This window comes from Typopeltis vanoorti, chromosome 16 (genome assembly GCF_054136105.1).
Source record: "Typopeltis vanoorti isolate ZY-2024b chromosome 16, IOZ_Tvanoo_1.0, whole genome shotgun sequence".
NCBI classification, from domain to species: Eukaryota; Metazoa; Arthropoda; class Arachnida; order Uropygi; family Thelyphonidae; genus Typopeltis; species Typopeltis vanoorti.
The window spans coordinates 26,407,300-26,426,972 of record NC_143564.1 but is presented as its reverse complement, the minus strand read 5'-3'; the positions used below and the strand labels follow the sequence as shown (position 1 = coordinate 26,426,972).

At 36.8% G+C, this 19,673-nt stretch overlaps 1 protein-coding gene across 8 annotated transcripts in view; it reads left to right on the top strand.

Annotated features, from left to right (window-relative positions):
• Rph (Rabphilin) overlaps positions 1-19,673 on the top strand; it is a 695,894-nt gene that overhangs the window by 478,772 nt on the left and 197,449 nt on the right. For all 8 annotated transcript variants that reach the window (XR_016549578.1, XM_090406051.1, XM_090406050.1 and 5 more), the window contains one exon: positions 832-911. Coding sequence is in view for 7 of the 8 variants with exons in the window: in XM_090406051.1 (XP_090262177.1) it covers positions 832-911 (80 nt within the window). In the remaining variant the exon portion in view is untranslated. The remainder of the gene's footprint in view (positions 1-831; positions 912-19,673) is intronic.

Here is a 19,673-nt window from a genome sequence, read left to right as displayed (position 1 = left end):
AGTTGCCCGGTGTTGTACTACCTTACCCCAGTCCTGAAGATATTTTCAGGCACAAACTTTGTTTGCTCACACTTGGATAAAGGATTAAAAATAATTTGTCATTATACTTTCTTTCTCACTATCAAATATTTAAGATATCTTAACAATAACGGTGGCATAAAAATCCCAAGAATTTGGATGGCACACATTCAGACCACTTAGTTCTTCAAGTTTTCCTGCAAACCCTAGATGACCTTAATGTGAAGATCAAAACATTGAGTGATCATTTTGGTTTATATTAAACTGAAGTTTTACTCTAACACAGTAGTTTCCATAATTTTTGAAAATGTATTCTGATCACCATGTAAGCATGAAGGAAAGGATTAAATTACAATGGTTTTGCACTAAAGATGACCATTAATTGAACACACAATAAGTTTTTAATATTCATTGAAATGCCATTGTTAAAATATGTATAGATATAGATGAGAAGTTTTACTTTGCTTTTAAAAAAATAGGTAAAATTAAATCAGTATATTTCATATATCAGAATTATATAAAAAAAGAAGAAGAAAAAACAGAAAAAATTTAAATGCCACACACAATTTTATTTTTAAAAAAATGTTTTTCAGTTTAGACTTGTCAGAAAATCAAATTATTATTTCAGTGTAAATGATAGGAAAATCTTGCACCTGTAATATTTTCAAATACTCAAAACATACATGCTTTTAAAATAAATTGCAAGCTTCTTAAACCATAATGAGTAGAGTTTCTTACTGACCTTCTCTTTAATTCTATTAGCATCCTTATTTATTAGCTCCTAATGTAGCTTCCCCTTGGTCCTCCCTGTAGCATCCTTAGGTACCCTGGAGTTCTCCCTCCTGTATGACCCTGTGAATCATGCCCTGCACTGTACCATCTACAGGGCCAAGGTAACTCCTTGCACCTAATTAATCTATGGCTGCATGGACTTGTATTGTGTGTTGTTTTTCTTGTTAATATTTAATTTATCAGCTGCTTTACCCAGTGTGACCTTTTCTCTGTTCTCCTAAATAGATATGTGTTGATTTATATATATATATTATTTTTGTATTTTTGTATTGATCTTGCCACATAAAAATGCATAAAAAGAAATTACTTAAGAAAATTGTTTTGAATGATATTGTAACATCATCAGAGTTTAAGAAAGATTCATGATCTAAGAAAAATGAAAATTGAGAAATAAAATTTCACATAAGTGTTCCATGTTAATGATTTTAGTATAAATTGAGCAGAGGGATATATAAATTCTTTAATGAAAGGGGGTGGGGGACCTTAATTACTCCTTACCTTTTCACTGCCTGAGTTGTTTACTATTAGATCTTATGATCAATAAAATTATTCAATAGATTACGATTGAATATTTGATAACAAATTTATTAACATAAAACCAGCTTTTTATATTCAGTTAGTTACATTACATTCAACCTCCTACATACTGATCTTCCTGTCATCTAGCCTTTTGATGAGGTCTTAGTACTACAATAATCTCTCAATTATACCACCACAATGAGAAATCAGTTTTCTAGTTGGTTAACTGAAGATATTGCATGGTTATACCAAGAGTATGCTTCAGTTAACTGACCCATTGAAGGATTATTAACTGAAGAGTCATTTATCTGATATTTTGATAATTGAGGTTCAATTATCCATGTATTTTGAAATTTGGGCTTTGTTGTTAGTTAGTAGCATCCTTTATCTTAGTAGATTACTCCATATATTACATTGAAATAAGCTTAACTCTGTCTTTGGTAATTTTTTTATCTTATTTTCCATCTTCTCCAATTATTCTCAGCTATAGCCTCCTGTAAAATTACAAGGCACATCCAGAAAGTAAGGTCCATTCACACTTTACTGCCAAATAAGGTATGGAGGGGGTCATGCATACATTGTAGCAAAGAGTGATCCATTAGCTGTTAACCATATTACTTTTGCTGCATTATTGTTTGTTGTCTTCTCTGAATAATTATTTTGAGTGCTGTAATAAAAAATCCTGCAGGTTGCAAGGTTCATGGTGTGATACAGTTTTTGTTGGTGGAAAACAATAGTGCTACAAAAATTCACCAACAACTGTGTAAGGTTTATGGGCCTAACATAATGAGTGACACTAATGTTAGACAATGTTGTCATTTGTTTAAAGAAGGGTGCAACAATGTTCATGATGAAGAGCACAGTGGCTGGCTAAGTTGTGTCAAACAATTTGGTGGAAAGAGTGAACGTGAAAATTCATGAGAATTGTTGTCTCAAAATTACAGAACTTTTTTTGAATCCCAAAAGTTTCAAGCTCAGTCATTCATGAAATTGTGACAGAAATGCTAGAGTATAAGAAATGGTGTGCTAGATGGGTCCCAAAAACAACAACAAGTGGAATCAACTAAAAAGGTTTTAGAGCATTACAAAATTGAAGATGAACTTTTTTCTCATATCATGACTGGTGACGAAACATAGATTTCATACACAAATGTCAAGTCAAAACAACAATCAATGGAATGGTGCCATTCATCATCTCTGAAAACAAAAAAATTAAAACAGGCACTGTCAGTCAAAAAAAAAGATGGCTATTGTCTTCTACTGAAAAGGGAGGATCTTGTTTGTTGATTTTCTTCAACAGGAACAACAATTAATGTTAATGCTTATTGTTAAATGCTGAAGAAACTCAGATGAGCAATTCATCAGATTCAGAAGTTAGGGTGGGAACTTTCTGATCACCCACTGTACAGCCCAACCTTGTGTCCAGTGACTACCTCTTGTTCTTGCATATGAAGCAGTGGCTCCTATCTCAGCGCTTTGAAGAAGATGAGGAACTGAAGAACAGCATGACTCAATGGTTGAACTCACTGGTGGCAAACTTTTTTGACGGGTATGAAGAAGCTGGTGCCACAATACCAAAAATGCTTGGAAGTCAATGGTGACTATGTAGAAAAATAAAGTATATATCTGTTATTGGACCACTGCTGTTTAATCTGTTCATTAACGATATAGGGAAGGATCTAAGTGGAACAATTCATTTGTTCGCTGATGATGCAGTTGGGTAGGGCAATAGTGAATGCAGAAGATGTCAAAGTCTTGCAGGATGACTTAGATAGATTGGAGTTCTGGGCTAAGGAGAATGGATGTCAATTTAATGTGACAAAATGTAAGGTTATGCATTTTGGGGTGAAAAGATTAGCAGCAGTATACCACATTGGTGGAACTGTACTCCAAGAGATTGATGAGGCCAGGGACTTGGGAGTGTTGGTGGATAGGGAGATGAAGTTTAGGGGGCACATTGCAAAAGTAGCTAAATCAGCTCATCAACTCGCTTGGTTGTTGAAAAATACCTTGACGAGCAGAGACAAGCAAGTTATTGTACCTCTGTACCGAGCCTTGATAAGACCTCATCTCGACTACTGTGCCCAGATTTGGTCACCTCAGTTCCTTCTTGATGGAGAGGAGGTGCAGAGGATCCAGAGGCGAGTGACTAAGATGATAACAGGTCTATGGAATGAACCATATGAGAACAGGTTGAAGATTTGTGGGTTGCAGAAACTAGTTGATAGGCAGAGGAGGGGAGATATGATTGAGACATTCAAATTGCTAAAGGGATTCTATAGGATTAATTCAGAGGATATTTTTGAGATCAGGACTGGTGGTGGGAGAACTAGGGGACACCTATGGAAGCTGGGCAAGAGTGTGGTTAGCAGGGGTGTTAGAGCTGGGTTCTTTACTTTTAGAGTGGTAAATGAGTGGAATAAGCTGCCAGAGTCTGTTGTGGGTGCTATGACGGTGAACGAGTTCAAGGCAAGGTATGATAGATACTGTGAGAATGTAATCGCATAGTTGTGTGGACATGATGTTTAGGGCCTCCCTCGATGAGTCTAAGGACTCCTGGAGTCGCCCGAAATAATAATAATAATAATAATATGTGGGTATTTTAGCATATAATAAAACTTTTTTTTCCTCAGCCAGATTTTTAAAATTCTTGACTAGATCTTACTTTCTGGCACACCTCATATATGTTGATTTTTGGTAATTTTATGTTTTTTAGGAAGAAGATAACAGTCTGTCAGATATAATTAAATGACTTTAATTATGATCTTAAGTATTTTTTTCGGGTAATATTGCACTGGTATATAGAAGCAAATAACATGGCCACGTGTTATATTGTAATTCAAAAGGTATCTTCATGGCGTCTAAAACTCATCTCAGGAAGTCCACACTAACCATCATTCAGCAACACCTACCATATCACCCTTTAAACTTGTGTACTAACAAACACTTACAAACATCTTTACCAATACATTCTACTTATTTGCCATTCTTTATGCAAAAAAAAAAAAAAAAAATAGTTCTCACACCTTCACTAACCACAATTTTGTACACCTTCTAGGATTCACTCCTTGTTCTCCTTGTTATTGTCATGCATTGAAAAATTCCTTCCTCATTAATCCCATAAAATTCCTTTAGTAGCATGTGTTTATCATATTCCTACTTTCCTCCAATCATCTAATCTTAGTCATCCACAATCTATCATCATAGGAAGCATTCCACAGATGATAATAGATAAGTAAGACTAATGCAAGGAAAAGAAGTAAAGCCTAAAGTCCTAAAAGGAAACAACCTAGTAGATATAGTGTGGTGCTCTTGGGTTGACAGTCTGAGGATGAAGACTATTCAGTATATGATATGGCATTTCATGCAAAATAAGTCTTTCATTGTTAGAGGGAAAGACTAAAAGTCATTCATTTAGCTTTCTAAAGCTACTGAATTAAAAATCCAAATATTTTATTAGTGGTTTTGATTGAAGATTTCACTGGGGCTAACAGCTGTTTAGAATGGTTGGTTCTCATTAGAGACCAGGCAGAGACATTAAGATGTCAAAAAATCTGCATCTCAATATCATAATAATCTCAAGTACTTTACAGCACAGGATGCTATGGTAGTGAGATAAGAGATTTTACTCTTGTAAGGTTTCTGCCTAGTCTCTGCTGAGAACCAACAATTCACAATGTCAGGCCAGTGAAACATTACAATCAGAGAAGCACTGATAAAAGGAAAGCATACAGGCACCTGGAAAAAGTTCATGTCTTTTAAGTAGGACAATAACAAATCAATTCTGATGCTAAAGATTGTGTTCCTGTAAGCTCTCTGGTCAGTTTCAAAACTTTTAAGTTTCAGAATATCCGGCTGTGAAAGAGTAATGGATTTTAATTCAGTAATTCTTTCATTCAATAATCCTTTAATTTAATAAGTCTTTCATATTTACTTTTCCTTACGTTCTGTGAAGGAAAAGTAAATATTTTTCTGATATATTCCATGATGAATATCTAAAATGTTCTAATTGAGCATATTGGATACCTGTCATAGAATCACCGAACCTTGAGCTGCTGCAGTGAGAGAAGTGGGTGTAATCCTTATATATACTAGAATGCTGATATGCAACAAGAATGAGGTTCATTACATTAGGTAGCCTATAGATTAAGCATGCTAAACAGCATGGATTTCTCTAGGATGGTTCACTCTCAGGGCAGGTAAAAGGAGATAATAAAAGAGCAAGAGAGTGAGTTGTGAATAGAGAGGGAGAAATGAAGAATGAGATTGAGAATGAGAAAATAGTTTTGGGAAATGGACCGAAATTTGGGAGAAAAAGAGATAAAGGGTAAGGAGAGCGAACACTGGCAGTAATGTATGTGTATGTAGTGTATATGAGTGAGAGAGTAGTTACTGTAAGAAGAAGCTAATCTGAATATATTATAGTTTTGAGAGAAACTTGTGACATGAAATTAAGAATTATCTAGAATTATCTACACTTTAGCACAAGAAAAGTATATTTAATATACTTCCAGATATTTCAGTTTGAAAATAACAAACTATCATCAGTGGCTAAACAGAAAACAGATTTTTACAAGGTAGAATACAAACAATTGATAATTCAAAATTAGAATGAGCCATGTGATGTTATATCGTTAATCACAGTATCATTTCACTGAAGAAAGGCAAACATAAGAGTGCAGAATATTTACATGTTTATAATGTCATACAAAAAAAAAACTAATTTATAAAATCATATTAAAGATATCATTAGACATATATATGAGGGTGGTATGAAAATTTCTCGGCCTCGACCATGGATGGCAACACTATCGGCAAGATTTTTTTTTTCTAAGTTGCTACATCTGTCATAAGCATCCATGTGAAATTGCAAGTCATTCTATTGAGTAGTTTGTTTTATAAAGCTGTCTGAAGCAAAAGTGTTGTGTTTATCCCTTGAAATAGATAAAATTGCGTATCATGCGGTTATAAAATTGTTTGTAAAAGAAGGTTTAACACAAAAAGAAATTCATTCAAAGTTCATAAAAGTTTATGGGCACTCTTCTCCTTCATTTTTGACAATTAAGAAATAGGCTGCCAAGTTTAAACATGGCTGTACCAGCCTTGAAGATGATTGACGTGAAGGACGTCCAAAAATTGTAACAACACCAGAAATCGTTGATCAAGTGCATGATATGGTTGGATGACCGGTGAGTCAAAGTGCGTGAAATTGCTGAGACTATAGGCATTTCAAAAGAATGTGTAGGATATATTTTGCATGAAGAATTGCAAATGAAAATGCTTTGCGCAAGATGCGTGCCGCGCTTGCTCACAGCAGATCAAAAATGCACTCACATTAAAATCGCTGAACAGTGCTTGGAGCATTTTAACAAGAATAAAACTGATTTTGTGCATTGATTTGTTACTATGGATGAAACTTGGATTCACCATTACACACCAGAGTCCAAAAGCAGTCAAAATAGTGAACAGAAGCCCAGTTGTTCAGCACCAAAGAAGACAAAGGTTCCATCAGCAGGAAAGGTCATGGTATCAGTGTTTTGGGACTAAATGCATTTTGTTTATTAATTATCTTGAAAAGGGTAAAACAATAACCGGGGAATATTATTCTGATCTTTTAACCAGACTAGATGAAAAAATTAGTGAGAAAAGCCTGGTTTGCAGAAGAAAAAAATCATCTTTCATCAGGACAATGCACCTGGCCACAAAGGTGTTTTAGCAATGGGAAAATTAACGGATCTGCACTTTGAATTTTTGGAACATCCACCCTATTCCCCAGATTTTGGCTCCCTCTGACTTCTATCTCTTCCCAAAACTAAAACTGTTCCTCGCTGGTCAACGTTTTTCTTAAAATCAAGAGGTGATTTAGCTCTAGAGGGGTATTTTGCAGATCTTACTGAGAACCACTACACAGACGGGATAATGGCGCTGGAGCATCGTTGTAATAAATGTATTAGTCTTAAGGGAGATTATGTTGAAAAATAAAAATAATTTTGAAATTATAAATTCGTTTTTTCATTGTTAGGCTGAGAACTTTTCAGACCACCCTCGTAGTATCTAGAAGGTCTTCATTAAAAAAAAAAATAACAATAAATAAATAAAAATAATAATAAATGAATAAAAATTAATGTGTTATTCAGATTAAACTTTCTAATATTTTTGGCATAGATAGGCAGTCATTACAATTCAGGTTAGGGTGATGAAGTAAAGCCTCAGCACTCTCTTTGAATAGGCATTCGAATTTATGCTGACATCTGTGTATAAGGCGAGTCTTGGACCAGAGAACGTTGTGGTTTGTCTCTATTCCATGTTGTGCCAATCCAGATTTATCGGATCTGTTGTGAAGAATATAAGATTGATGTTGTTGTATTCTTTTTTCTATATAGCATCCGGTTTGTCCAAAGTAAGAAAGATGGCAGTCATGTGGAACTTGGTATACACCAGGAAGAGACATAGTTGAGTGTTATTTTTAGACGAGGGGGAAATAGGTGGATATTTTATTAATAGGAATATAAGTAGCTGTAAGATCATATTTCTTTAAAATTCTTGAAATTGGTTCTGAAATTCCGAAGATATATGGGATTGGAACTCGACCTATTGATTCTTTGTTGTTTTGGTTTGGCTTGTAGGATCGAACAGATGTTGTGTAGTCCTTTCAGAGAAACTATTTAATTTATGTATTGTTTGATAATTGAAAATTCTTTCTGTGAATGATGGAGAAGTTGAACTAGTTCTAGCTCATCGAAATAAACATTGATGATTCCTGTCTTTTGAGAAGGATGATGTGCAGATTGTTTAAGAATGTAATGTGCAGTAAATGTGAGATTTCTGTAGACTGGAAGTTGTTAAATTACCTGATGGTCAGCAGATGAGAAGGATGTCTAAAAAGTGTAATTTGTTGTCTTTTTCAATTTCCATGGTGAATTTGATATGTGTGTGTAGAGTATTGATTTTGGCTAAAAAGGAAGGTAGGGAATCTCTGTTGTGAGGCCACACTTCAAAAATGGCATCTATATATCTAACCCAAAATGAAGGTTGAGGGTATACAGATGAAAAAAGGATGTCTTCTAAATGCTCCAAATAAAAGTTAGCTAGAGCAGGGGAAAGTGGACTTCCCATGGCAGTTCCTTCTACTTGGTTGTAGAATTTGTTTTGACACAAGAAATATCCGGAGTGCATTACGAATGCAAATAATTTTACGATATCATGTGGAAAGATGTCACTAAGTAGATTCATTCATTCATTTCATATGGTGATTCAACGGCAGTGAGCCCATTTTACGGGAGGAATGGCACCGCCTCAATTCCCTTATTTTTATCCGGGCTCGGGACTGGCATAGCTGACAATTCAGACCTATGGGTGGAGGGATTGTCTTAAGTATTTCTGACTGTATCCATGTGTGTTCACGGGTAGAAAATTCTTTCTGTGAGATGCAGGATGAAAAACCCCAGATAAACTGGGAGGAAAAACTCTGCTGTCCATGCCCAAGACCGGCTAACTTGGCTATGGCTGAGGAAGATCCTTAAGCTCCTCACGTCATCGACGGGAATCAAACTTAGGACACTCCTTCCCCAGGCATATGGTTGCGAAGTGCATAGCCACTAGGCTAACCGCGCAGATACTAAGTAGATGATAGTTTGTTATTTTCAAACTGAAATATCTGGCAGTAAGTTAAATATACTTTTCTTGTGCTAACGTGTAGTAGATAATTCTTAATCTGAATATATGGAATCTACAGGCTAACGGATGAGAATAAAGGATGAGAATCGATTATTATATTGGTTAGATGGATTAGAGATTGGCTCTCTGAACAATACCAGCAGGTTGTGTATGATGGAGCAGTGTCTCAAAAAAAGGATGGTAACCAGCGACATGCCCCAGGGTTCTGTTTTTGGGCTCCTGCTGTTTAACTTTTTTGTAAATGATATATCATGTGGACTGACTGGGGATCTTCAGTTATTTTCTGATAATGCAAAGTTGGGAAGAATTATGAGTAGCACTGCTGATCTAATTCCTTTCAGGAAGATTTGAATAGACTTTTTTACATGTACAAAAGATTGGGGGTTGTAGTTTTAATATCAATAAGTGCAAGGTGTTGCATTTTGGAGTGCAGAAGTATAAGGCTGTGTACTATATCGATGGTGCCATACTGCAGGAAGTGGGTGAGATTAGAGATTTTGGAGAGATGGTTGATAGTACACTGAAGTTTAGAGGACATATTGCTACTGTTGCAAATGCTGCACATCATAGTGCTGCTGTGATAAGAAGTGCTCTAACATTTAGGGATAAGGAAGTGGTTGTGCCACTGTATAAAGCACTGGTCAGACCACAATTGGATATTGTGCTCAGATCTGGTCACCTGGTTTTCAATGTGATGTGGAAACAGTGGAGAGGGTCCAGAGGTGAGTGACTAAGACAATATCAAGATTTTGGAATGCTGGCTATGGAGAGAGGTTGAAGAAATATGGATTGCAGAGTTTGGTAGATAAGAGGAAGAGAAGTGATATGATAGAGTCATTTAAGTTATTATATTATTATTATTATTATTATTATTATTATTATTATCATCCAGCTCTCCATGGAGTCAAAAGATTCATCGTGGGAGGTCCTTCCTAAGAAACACAAAGTCTATCAAGACTCATCGAGGGGGAGGTCCCCCCTAAGAAACACAAAGTTTATCATACCACTCCTTCAACTCATTGACCATTCTCACTCTCACCACTCCATCAGGCAATGTATTCCATGGTTCAACTACCTACCATGAAAAGAAACCACTCCTCACTCTCTTGCTCATGGTTTCCTTTCGTAACTTCCAGGGATGGCCTCTTGTCATCACTCCTTCCCTCTGTTCAACCAAGCGAAAGAACTCCCCAGTGTCAACCCCTGTAACCACTTCAACAGTTTAAAATTCTCAATCATATCACCTCTCCTTCTTCTATCCACCAACCTCTGCAGTCCACAATCCCTCAGCTGACCCTCATAACTAATATTGTACAGTCCTGAAACTATCTTTGTTATCTGCCTTTGTACCCTTTCCACAGTTAATTTATCCCCATCAAATCCTGTGGACTAAATCTGAGAACAATAGTCTAAGTGTGGTCTGATCAGAGCCTTATACAACGGAATGATAATCCTTTTATCTCTGCAGGTCAGTGTCCTTCTCATTATTGCAGCAATCCTCTGTGTTACCTTCACCACCTTTGCAATATGTCCCCTAAATTTAAGGTTTCTATCAATCATCAACCCCAGATCTCGTCTCCCCTACTTCCTCCAGTAATAACTCCTCCCACCATAAAGTATGCAGCGTCCCATTGATGTCTGGGACCAAACCTGAAGACCTTACATTTTGCTGCATTAAACCGATTCATTTGCCCCATTCATTTGCCCATCTGTCTAGCTTATTCAAATCCTCTTGCAGGGCTACCACATCTGCACTATTAAAAATAATCCTTCCCAGCTTCGCATCATCCGCAAACAACTGAATATCCCCTTGCAATCCACTGACAATATCATTGATATAAAGGTTAAACAATATAGGTTCCAGTACTGGTCCCTGTGGGACCTCACTTGTAACCCTCTGCTTCCTTGAAAGTGCTCCACCATACACAACTCTCTGATACCTATCAGACAGCCAATCCTGAATCCAGTTGACCAACCTGACATCCAAACCCATGTGCTGCAACTTAAATATCAGCTTATCATATGGCACCCTGTCAAATGCCTTTGTAAATCGAAGAAAATGGCAGTATATGCCTTTCTCTCATGTACTGCTCTTGTAACTTTACTATGAAAGGCTATATTACTAAAACAAGAGCATCCCTTCACAAATCCATGTTGACTCTCACAGATAACATTACCCTCATCTGCCCAATGTTGTATATGGTCCCTCACTACTTTCTCCAAGATCTTAACAACTACTGATGACACACAAACTGGCCTATAATTAGACACTTCCAGTCTGCTACCGCCCTTATGCAATGGCATTATCTTACCTTCCTTCCATTCCATGGGCACGTTTCCCACAGCCAGACTTTCATTGAAAAGCCAGGTCAAAGGCACTGTCAATTCCCTAGCACATTCTCTCAAAACGTGTGGTGAAATACCATCCAGTCCCACAGCTTTACTGACATCCAGAGTACTCAGTATTTGAAACACTCTCCTCCTGCACCTCTAAACCTCGAACCTGCCCTATCCCTCTAGTATTAAAACTGACTCCTCCAGGATGAAATACTACAATAAAGTGTTCATTGAACAATTCCACTATGTCCTCTGCATCAGAGGATAGTGGAATTTATGATAAAATAGATTAATGATAAAATCCTCTAGATTTTATCATTAATCTGATAAAATCTAGAGGATTTTATCAGATTAATACAGAGGGGATTATAAAGAGTAGAATGTGAGAGGGGAAGAACCAGCAGTCATCCCTGGAAGTTATGTAGTGAAGAGGAGTGTGAGGAGTAGATTTTTTACATGGAGAATTGAATTGAATTGAGAAGTGAATTGAACACATTACTAGAATGTGTTAATGCGAGGAATGTTAAGGATTTTGAAATTCTGTGTGATAAATATGTTGTCAGTTTAATGAACCTCCCACAATGAGTCTGCCGACTTCATGGAGGATGTAGTAATAATAATAATAATAATAATAATAATAATATGGAAAGGGTTCATAATGGGGTGGAACTGTTACATTGGTTGAGTTAATTTCCTGGTACAATGAGAGTAGTTTTGAGGCAGAATGGTGTAAGATGGAGGTAGCCAAAATGATATTTAGAGGAATTTATATCAGCTGTAAATGTGGAGGTGATGACAAGAAAATGTACACATAAATTATTCTAGTGAACAGGAAGATTGTTATTGTGAATAATTGTAATTGCAATGAGGATAATGTGCTCTACTTTACATATAACAGTCTAACTTCATTACATATAATGCCTCTTGATATCAGTATAATACAGAACAGAAGAGAATTGAGAATCTTGAATTTTATCATAGTCTCAGAGAAACTCCCACAATAAGTCTCCAACTCCATGGAGGTCAGATGTTAATAATAATAATAATATTAAGATAAATTAGGTGCTGAATTTGTCTCCATTTGAAGCAATACTATGGAATGAAGAATTAGACAGAAAGGATAGCAATACTGCTTGGATACTGATCAAGAAATATATGTCCGCATGGTTAGCCTAGTGGCTATGCACTTCGCAACCATATGCCTGGGGAAGGAGTGTCCTCGGTTCGATTCCCGTCAATGAAATGAGCAGCTTAAGGATCTTCCTCAGCCATAGCCAAGTTAGCCAGTCTTGGGCATGGACAGCAGGATTTTTCCCCCCAGGTTATCTGGAGTTTTTCATCCCGCAAGCAGGCAAACTTGCCCCCGTGAACAGACACGGATACAGTCAGGAATACTTAAGACAATCCCAAACCATAGGTCTGAATTGTCAGCTATGCCGGTCCCGAGCCTGGATAAAAATAGGGGGGATTGAGGTGGTTCCATACCTCCCCGTAAAAGGGGCTCAAGGCCGTTGAATCACCATACAAAATGAAATGAATGAATGAAGAAATATATAACAGTAACAATGTCTCAATATATTCCAGATGTTACATAGGAGGGGTAAACAGAGGAGATGCATAACAGATGATTGGTGAGATTAAGCATGTAATCTGAAAGAAGAAGAAAAAGGAGGTAGCATTATGATGTTGGAGACGAGAAGCAGTAATCACTTACATGAGAAATGTAAAGCCATAGCTAGAGAAGCGAATTGGTAGGTATGGAAAGCAAAAGTGCATTAGAGTAATACTTACCAATGAAGCAAAGATGTGTGCTACATAGTTATTTGGATATTATTATTATTATTATTATTACATTGAGTCAAAGACTCATCTAGGAAGTCCTTTTATCATATAGAACTCATCATACCGTGCTTTAAACACACTCAACTTCTCTGCAGATACCACACTCTCAGGCAAGGCATTCCAATCATTCACAACTCTGCATGAAAGCAACCTGTTTCTCACTCCCCTACTCACAACCTCTTTATATAGTTTCCAGGGATGACCTCTGGTTCTCACCTGATCTCCCACTATTTTCTGTAGAACCTCTCCAGCATTGATCCTATAACAAAACCTTAATAACTTGTGGATCACTGTATTATTTCCCCTCTTCCTTCTGTCCACCAGACTCTGCAAGTTGCATCTTCTCAATCTTTCCTCATAATCTACATTCCATAGGTTAGAACTACCTTAGTCAGTTGCCTCTAGACCCTTTCCAACATCTCTTCATCCTTCTGAAAATCAGTTGACCAAATCTGGGCACAATAGTCCATGTGTGGCCTAAACAAAGCCTTATACAATGGAACAAGAATCTCCCAACTTCTACAAGTCAGTGTCCTCTGCATCATTCCCAGAAGCCTTTGTGTTGTCTTCACAATTTTGGCTATGTGTCCCCTAAATTTCAGATCCTTACCAACTATCACCCCAAGAGCTCTTATTTTCTCCACCTACGACAATATATCCTCACCAAGCATTAATTCTGCATCCTATTTTTGTTTTCCAAATTTTAAAACCTTACATTTTGCAACATTGAACTCACATCCCATTCCTGTGCCCAATCACTCAATTTATTCAAGTCTTCTTGTAAGACCACAACATCTTCTCTGTTCTTCATGGTTCATCCCAACCAACTTTACATCATCTGAAAACAACTGAATATCTCCATCCAAATCTTCACCAATATCATTAATATACAAGTTAAACAGCAATGGCCCTAAAACAAGTTAAACAAGTTAAACAGCAATGGCCCTCTGATTCCTTTTCCTGGATATCACTCCCCCATATGCAACTTGTTGATACTATCAGATAGTCAGTCTCCAATCCAATGCATCGATCTAATATCCAATCCCATCCACTCTAGTGTGACTATCAACTTATCATGCGGTAATCTATCAAAAGCCATTGTGAAATCTAAATATATTACTGTGTATCCTTCTCCTCTGTCCATGGAAGCAATCACCTTATTGTAATAAGTAAGTAGATTACTAAAACATGACCTGCCTTTAGTAAAGCCATGCTGTCCATGAAATATAATACCATTGTTTTCAATCTAATTATGAATCCTACTTCTCACAAGCTTCTCCAACAACTTAACTACAACACCTGATAAGCCTATAGTTTGATGCTTGAGTTCTATCACCTCCTTTATGAAGTGGCACAATCTTGCCCTCCTTCCACTCCTTAGGAATTTGACCCAGTGCAAGACTCGTATTAAAAAAATATGTCAAGGCCGGCATCAACTCCCTGGCACATTCCTTCAGAATACATGGTGATATATTATCAAGTCCCACAGCCTTATTTACATCTAGTTTGCTCAGCTCCCCATACACCTCTTGTTCACTTACAGTCAGTCTCTCTTCCCCATCATCAACTGCTCTCAATCTCTCCATGAAGTCACATTCACAAGATTGAAAGATTTTTATGAACTGCTCATTAAGTATCTCCACCACACATTCTGCAACAGCTGTCTTTATACCATTTTCTCCAATCAATGTCATCCTTCCATAATCATTCTTTCTTTTGCTGGCCACATATCGAAAGAACTCCCTAGGATTCTTTTTGGCTTCATTAGCTAACTGCTGTTCATACCTCTCTTTAGCTACTGTCACCAACCAAGTCACCCTCCTTGCCTGGTCTTTGTAGACCTCATGAAATTGGTTGCTTCCACTTCTCTTATGCTGCCTCCACAATGCCCTTTTTCTCTGTATTGCATGCTTAATCTCTTTATTCATCCATCTCACACCTAACTTATTTAACCTTCTCACCCTTGGAATACACTTAGTACATTGCATCTACTAGATAGTTTTTGAAAATCCTCCAAGCTGCATTGATCTCTTTTCCAGCTAACTCCTCATTCCATGGTACACCTGCAAGCTGTCTTCTGAGCTCATGGTCACTCTCAGGAATTGGTGGGTGATTTGACACTTCATTTATAATTACATCCTCTGATGAGATGACCAAATCGAAGACCCTTAATCCTCGTGTGCCCTCTGTTACATACTGTCTGAGGTAGTTATCCCTCAAAAACTCATTTTCTTTACTTTCAGTTGCTATCTCATGATTCCAGTCTATATTGTCATAATTAAAATTGCTCATAATGATCACTCTTATCTTATTTGCTTGGCTAATTTGATTATACATTTCATATTCACTACCATCCACATTTCCTGGTCTATAACAACATCCAACCAAGTATTTCATTCCATTCACCTCTATCTCACACCATACTGCGCCAAAACCATTGGCACTATTTCACTCTTCCATCTCTACTTTGTATAGACATTGCACTCCCCCCTCCTTTTTTACCCCTTCTATCTTCACGAAACACATCATACCCTTCCATCTATATTCCTGTCAGGATGTCATCCTCATCTAACTATGTCTCACTTATTCCAACAAGTTTTGGGTGAACAGACTCAATTAGTGCAACCATTTCATCTGCCTTGTTTCTTACACTTCTAGCATTTATATATAAACACAACAGCTCATTCCTGGATCTACAGCTAGTTCCACTGATACCACTCATTTGATGTGCTCTCTCCATGTTCGACTGGGGCCATTTCCCCTTCTGCTTATTCATTTTAGAACCCTCTTCAATTCCATCTTTTTCCTCTTGATCCCAGGTTATCCCATTCCTTTGCTGTCTACACATGCTCTCACATCCCCTCGGAGCATCCACCTTTCTCAAGCTGTGTACCCCTGTCCACCCTGAGCCTCCCCTTTTCATCTTGCACACCCATTCTCTCATTTTCCATACTCATGCCACTTACTTCCTCATTCATAACTACCTCTTCAATCTCTCTTGTCATTAGAAGAAATAATGATTGAGTTGAGTGAGGAGAATGTCATTTAATGGAAATTATAGACAGTTATCTACTGTAGAGGATGTAATTGAAGTATGTAATGAATAATCATCAAGGTTTCATCTTTATAAGCAACAGTGTGGAAAGCATAAGTGAGCAGGCAGTATATAAAGTATATAAGTTTGTTAAGCTCCAGTCTTTTAAGCTCCAGGTTTCTGCTCCATGTGAAACAATAGTTCTAAAGATTGTCTTGTATATTTCTGTTTTAACTCTGCTTGATAGAATTTTGGAAGATGATAAATGATGTAGTGAATGATTAGATCTATTGGAGGCTTGTATTCTAGCTTTTATTTCTATACTAATTATATTATCTTGAGTCATCAATGTTTCACGATATTTGAAGGAGGTGGCACTGTTACATTTCAGGTTATCAAGCTCATATACATTAGCTGGTAAATTTTATATGGGAAAAAGAAAATATACCCACAGAATAGGAAGAATCACTAATCATTCCAGTTTATAAAAAGGGAAACAAATATGAATGTGAAAATTACTGGGACATATTGCTACCATCAGCAGGCTACAAAATTTGATCTACAAAATTTGGTAAAATGGTCATTTCCCCCCCTTGATTGTGATTTATGCATATATTTAAATATTCAGTTTTATCCTGGTTGATTTGTAATCCTAATTTTTCAGCAGCAATTTTGAGTTTTCTAAATGTTGTTTTCAAATATTTTCTCCAACAAGGCATATATCATCTGCATATCCTACTATTATTGTTCTGTTTATGTTAACTTTTACAATTTCTTGAATGCATTTTTCTGATGCTAGATTAAAAAAAATGGATGAAAGGACATCTCCTTGTTTCCATCCTGTCTTAATATCAAAAGGTTCAGACCTAATTCCATTTGCTAATACCATTCACGTTGTGAATTCCTTAAATAATTTAATAGTCGTGTTACCAACGTATAAGCCTTTCTACAAGAATTGCTAATACCATGTTTCGGCTGTCAGTAGTGGGTGCAAATTTTGATTACATATATTATCTTAGGAGGTATTCCTAGTTCATCTAATATTCCCCAAAGTATTCTATAAATGCCACCATATGCTTTTCTAAAGTCTAAAAATAAAATATGAACCTGCAGATTGTATTCCCATTTTTTTCTAGTATATGTCTAAGTGTAAATATTCAACTGTTGATCTATTTCTTTGGAATCTTGCCTGTTATTCATCAATATTTTTTCAGCATAAGATAAAGATTCTTTTTAGTATAATATTAGATCAAATTTTGTAGCCTGATGATAGTAGTGATATGCCCCTGTAATTTTCACATTCATATTTGTTTCCCTTTTTATAAACTGCAATGATTAGTGATTCTTTCTGTTCTGTGGGTATATCTTCTTTTTCCCATATTAAATTTACCAGCTTATGTATATGAGTGACTAATTCACTACCCCCATATTTAATAAGTCCAGCTGTTATTCCATCAGTACCTGGTGCCTTGTTGTTTTTGAGCCTTTTTGTTTTATTAATGTATATATATTAATATTATTCTTATTATTGTACAGGTATCTTCATGGAGTCTGAAGACTCATTGCAGAAGACTCACACCAACTCTATTCAGACAATACCATACCTCACCTTGAACAAATTCATTAAAACACTTACAAACAAACTCTGTCAAATCTATTCCATTCATTCACCATTCTCCAAGCAAAAAATCTAGTCCTGATGCCTTGCTGTCAACTCTCACTCAGTTTCCAGGGATGCCCTCTTGTTCTTCCTCTTTAGGTCAAGTACCAAAAAATTTCCTTTCCGTCAGACCTATCAATCAACTTCTACAACCCACAAACCCTCAGTCTGTCACTATACAAAGCATTCCATAGACCACTTACAATCATGGTTACCCACTCTAGATTTTCTCCACCACTTTGTCACCCTCAGACAATCTGAACAGACCTGTGTATGTATGTATGATAATCCCTGATGTGGCCATTCAAAGCCTTATAAAGAGGGATGATAGCTTCTTTATCTCTACTTCCTGGTATGAGCTATTTTGGCCACTTTTGCAAATGCCCTCTGAACCTCAAGAACTTCACCCTCTGCAAGAAAGGTGACTAATTTGGTCCAAATCAGATTATGAGAGAAAATTAGTTAAGCAGGTCAAAGTAAACTCAAAAGAGTTTTTTCATTGTGTAACAGGTAAGAGGAAAAATGACCATGGTAGGAAGACTTTAAACAGTGTTCATGGTAGGAGGGTGACAGAGGCAAAAGAAATAGTTCAGTTGCTGAGTGATCATTTTGCAAAGGTGTATCATTCAGGTAGAGATTTTGCAGTTGCTGATGAGACAGAGACACATATCAATATTGAGGTAAATGAAGAGGTGTTCAGCATGTTGAAAAATATGAATGTGAACACAGCAGTGGGACTGGATGGGATGTCAGCCTGTGTACTGTGTGAATGTGCAAGAGAATTGGTATTGCCTCGGATGAAGTTGGCCAATCTAAGTTTCAGCTCTGGCAGGTTTCCAGTGGAGTGGAAAGAGTGTAAGATAGTTCCATTGCATAAAGGTGGCTCCAAGACAGAGGTAGCAAACTACAGACAATTAATACATCAGGAGTGGTTTTGAAAGGAAAAGTTGGTTAAAGGTAAAATCCAACATTGGGTGGATAGGGATGTAATATTCTATGGTGGGCAGCACGGCTTTGTAAAGGATAGATCTTGTCTTAGTAATTTATTCATATTTTATAATAAAGTGACAGCAGAAATGGATAATGGAACTGGCTACACCATGATATTGCTGGACTTTGCAAAGGCATTTGACAGAATACTGCATGGAAAACTATTAAAATGTTGGAGCAGATGGGAATAGATATGAAGCTAGTGGCATGGATTGGGGGTGGGGGCAGAAACCAGACTCACAATCTTTACTCTCTGAATCATCTTTATCACTTCTTCTACTAATGCTTTTCATATCTTCTGTCATACTTCTGTCTATCTTTTAAATCAAGACAAGAGAAATGGATATACCATGATACTTAACTTTGCTAAAGCTTTTGAAAGGATTCACCATGAATGCTGTTATATAAGTTGAAGGATATGAAATTGGATTATCAGTTACTACTTTGGATAAGAGGGTGGCTGAGTGACAGATATCAAAAAAGCAGCATATGGGGGATGTGAGTCTATAAGATTTAAGGTGACCAGCAGTGTACCCAGGAATCAGTCCTTGGTCCATTGTTATTCAGTCTTTAGATTAATGATACTGGAAAGGATTTAACATGTGACATACATCTATTTGCTGATGATGTAAAGATAGGCAGGATAATCAGGAATGCAACTGACATGCAGGCACTTGCAGAATGATTTGAATAAGCTGGAATTGTGGGTATATGAAAATGGCTGACAGTTCATTGTTAGCAAATGTAAAGTTATGCACTTGGGTGTAATGAGAATCCAGTCGTGTGTTATATTATCAGGATTAT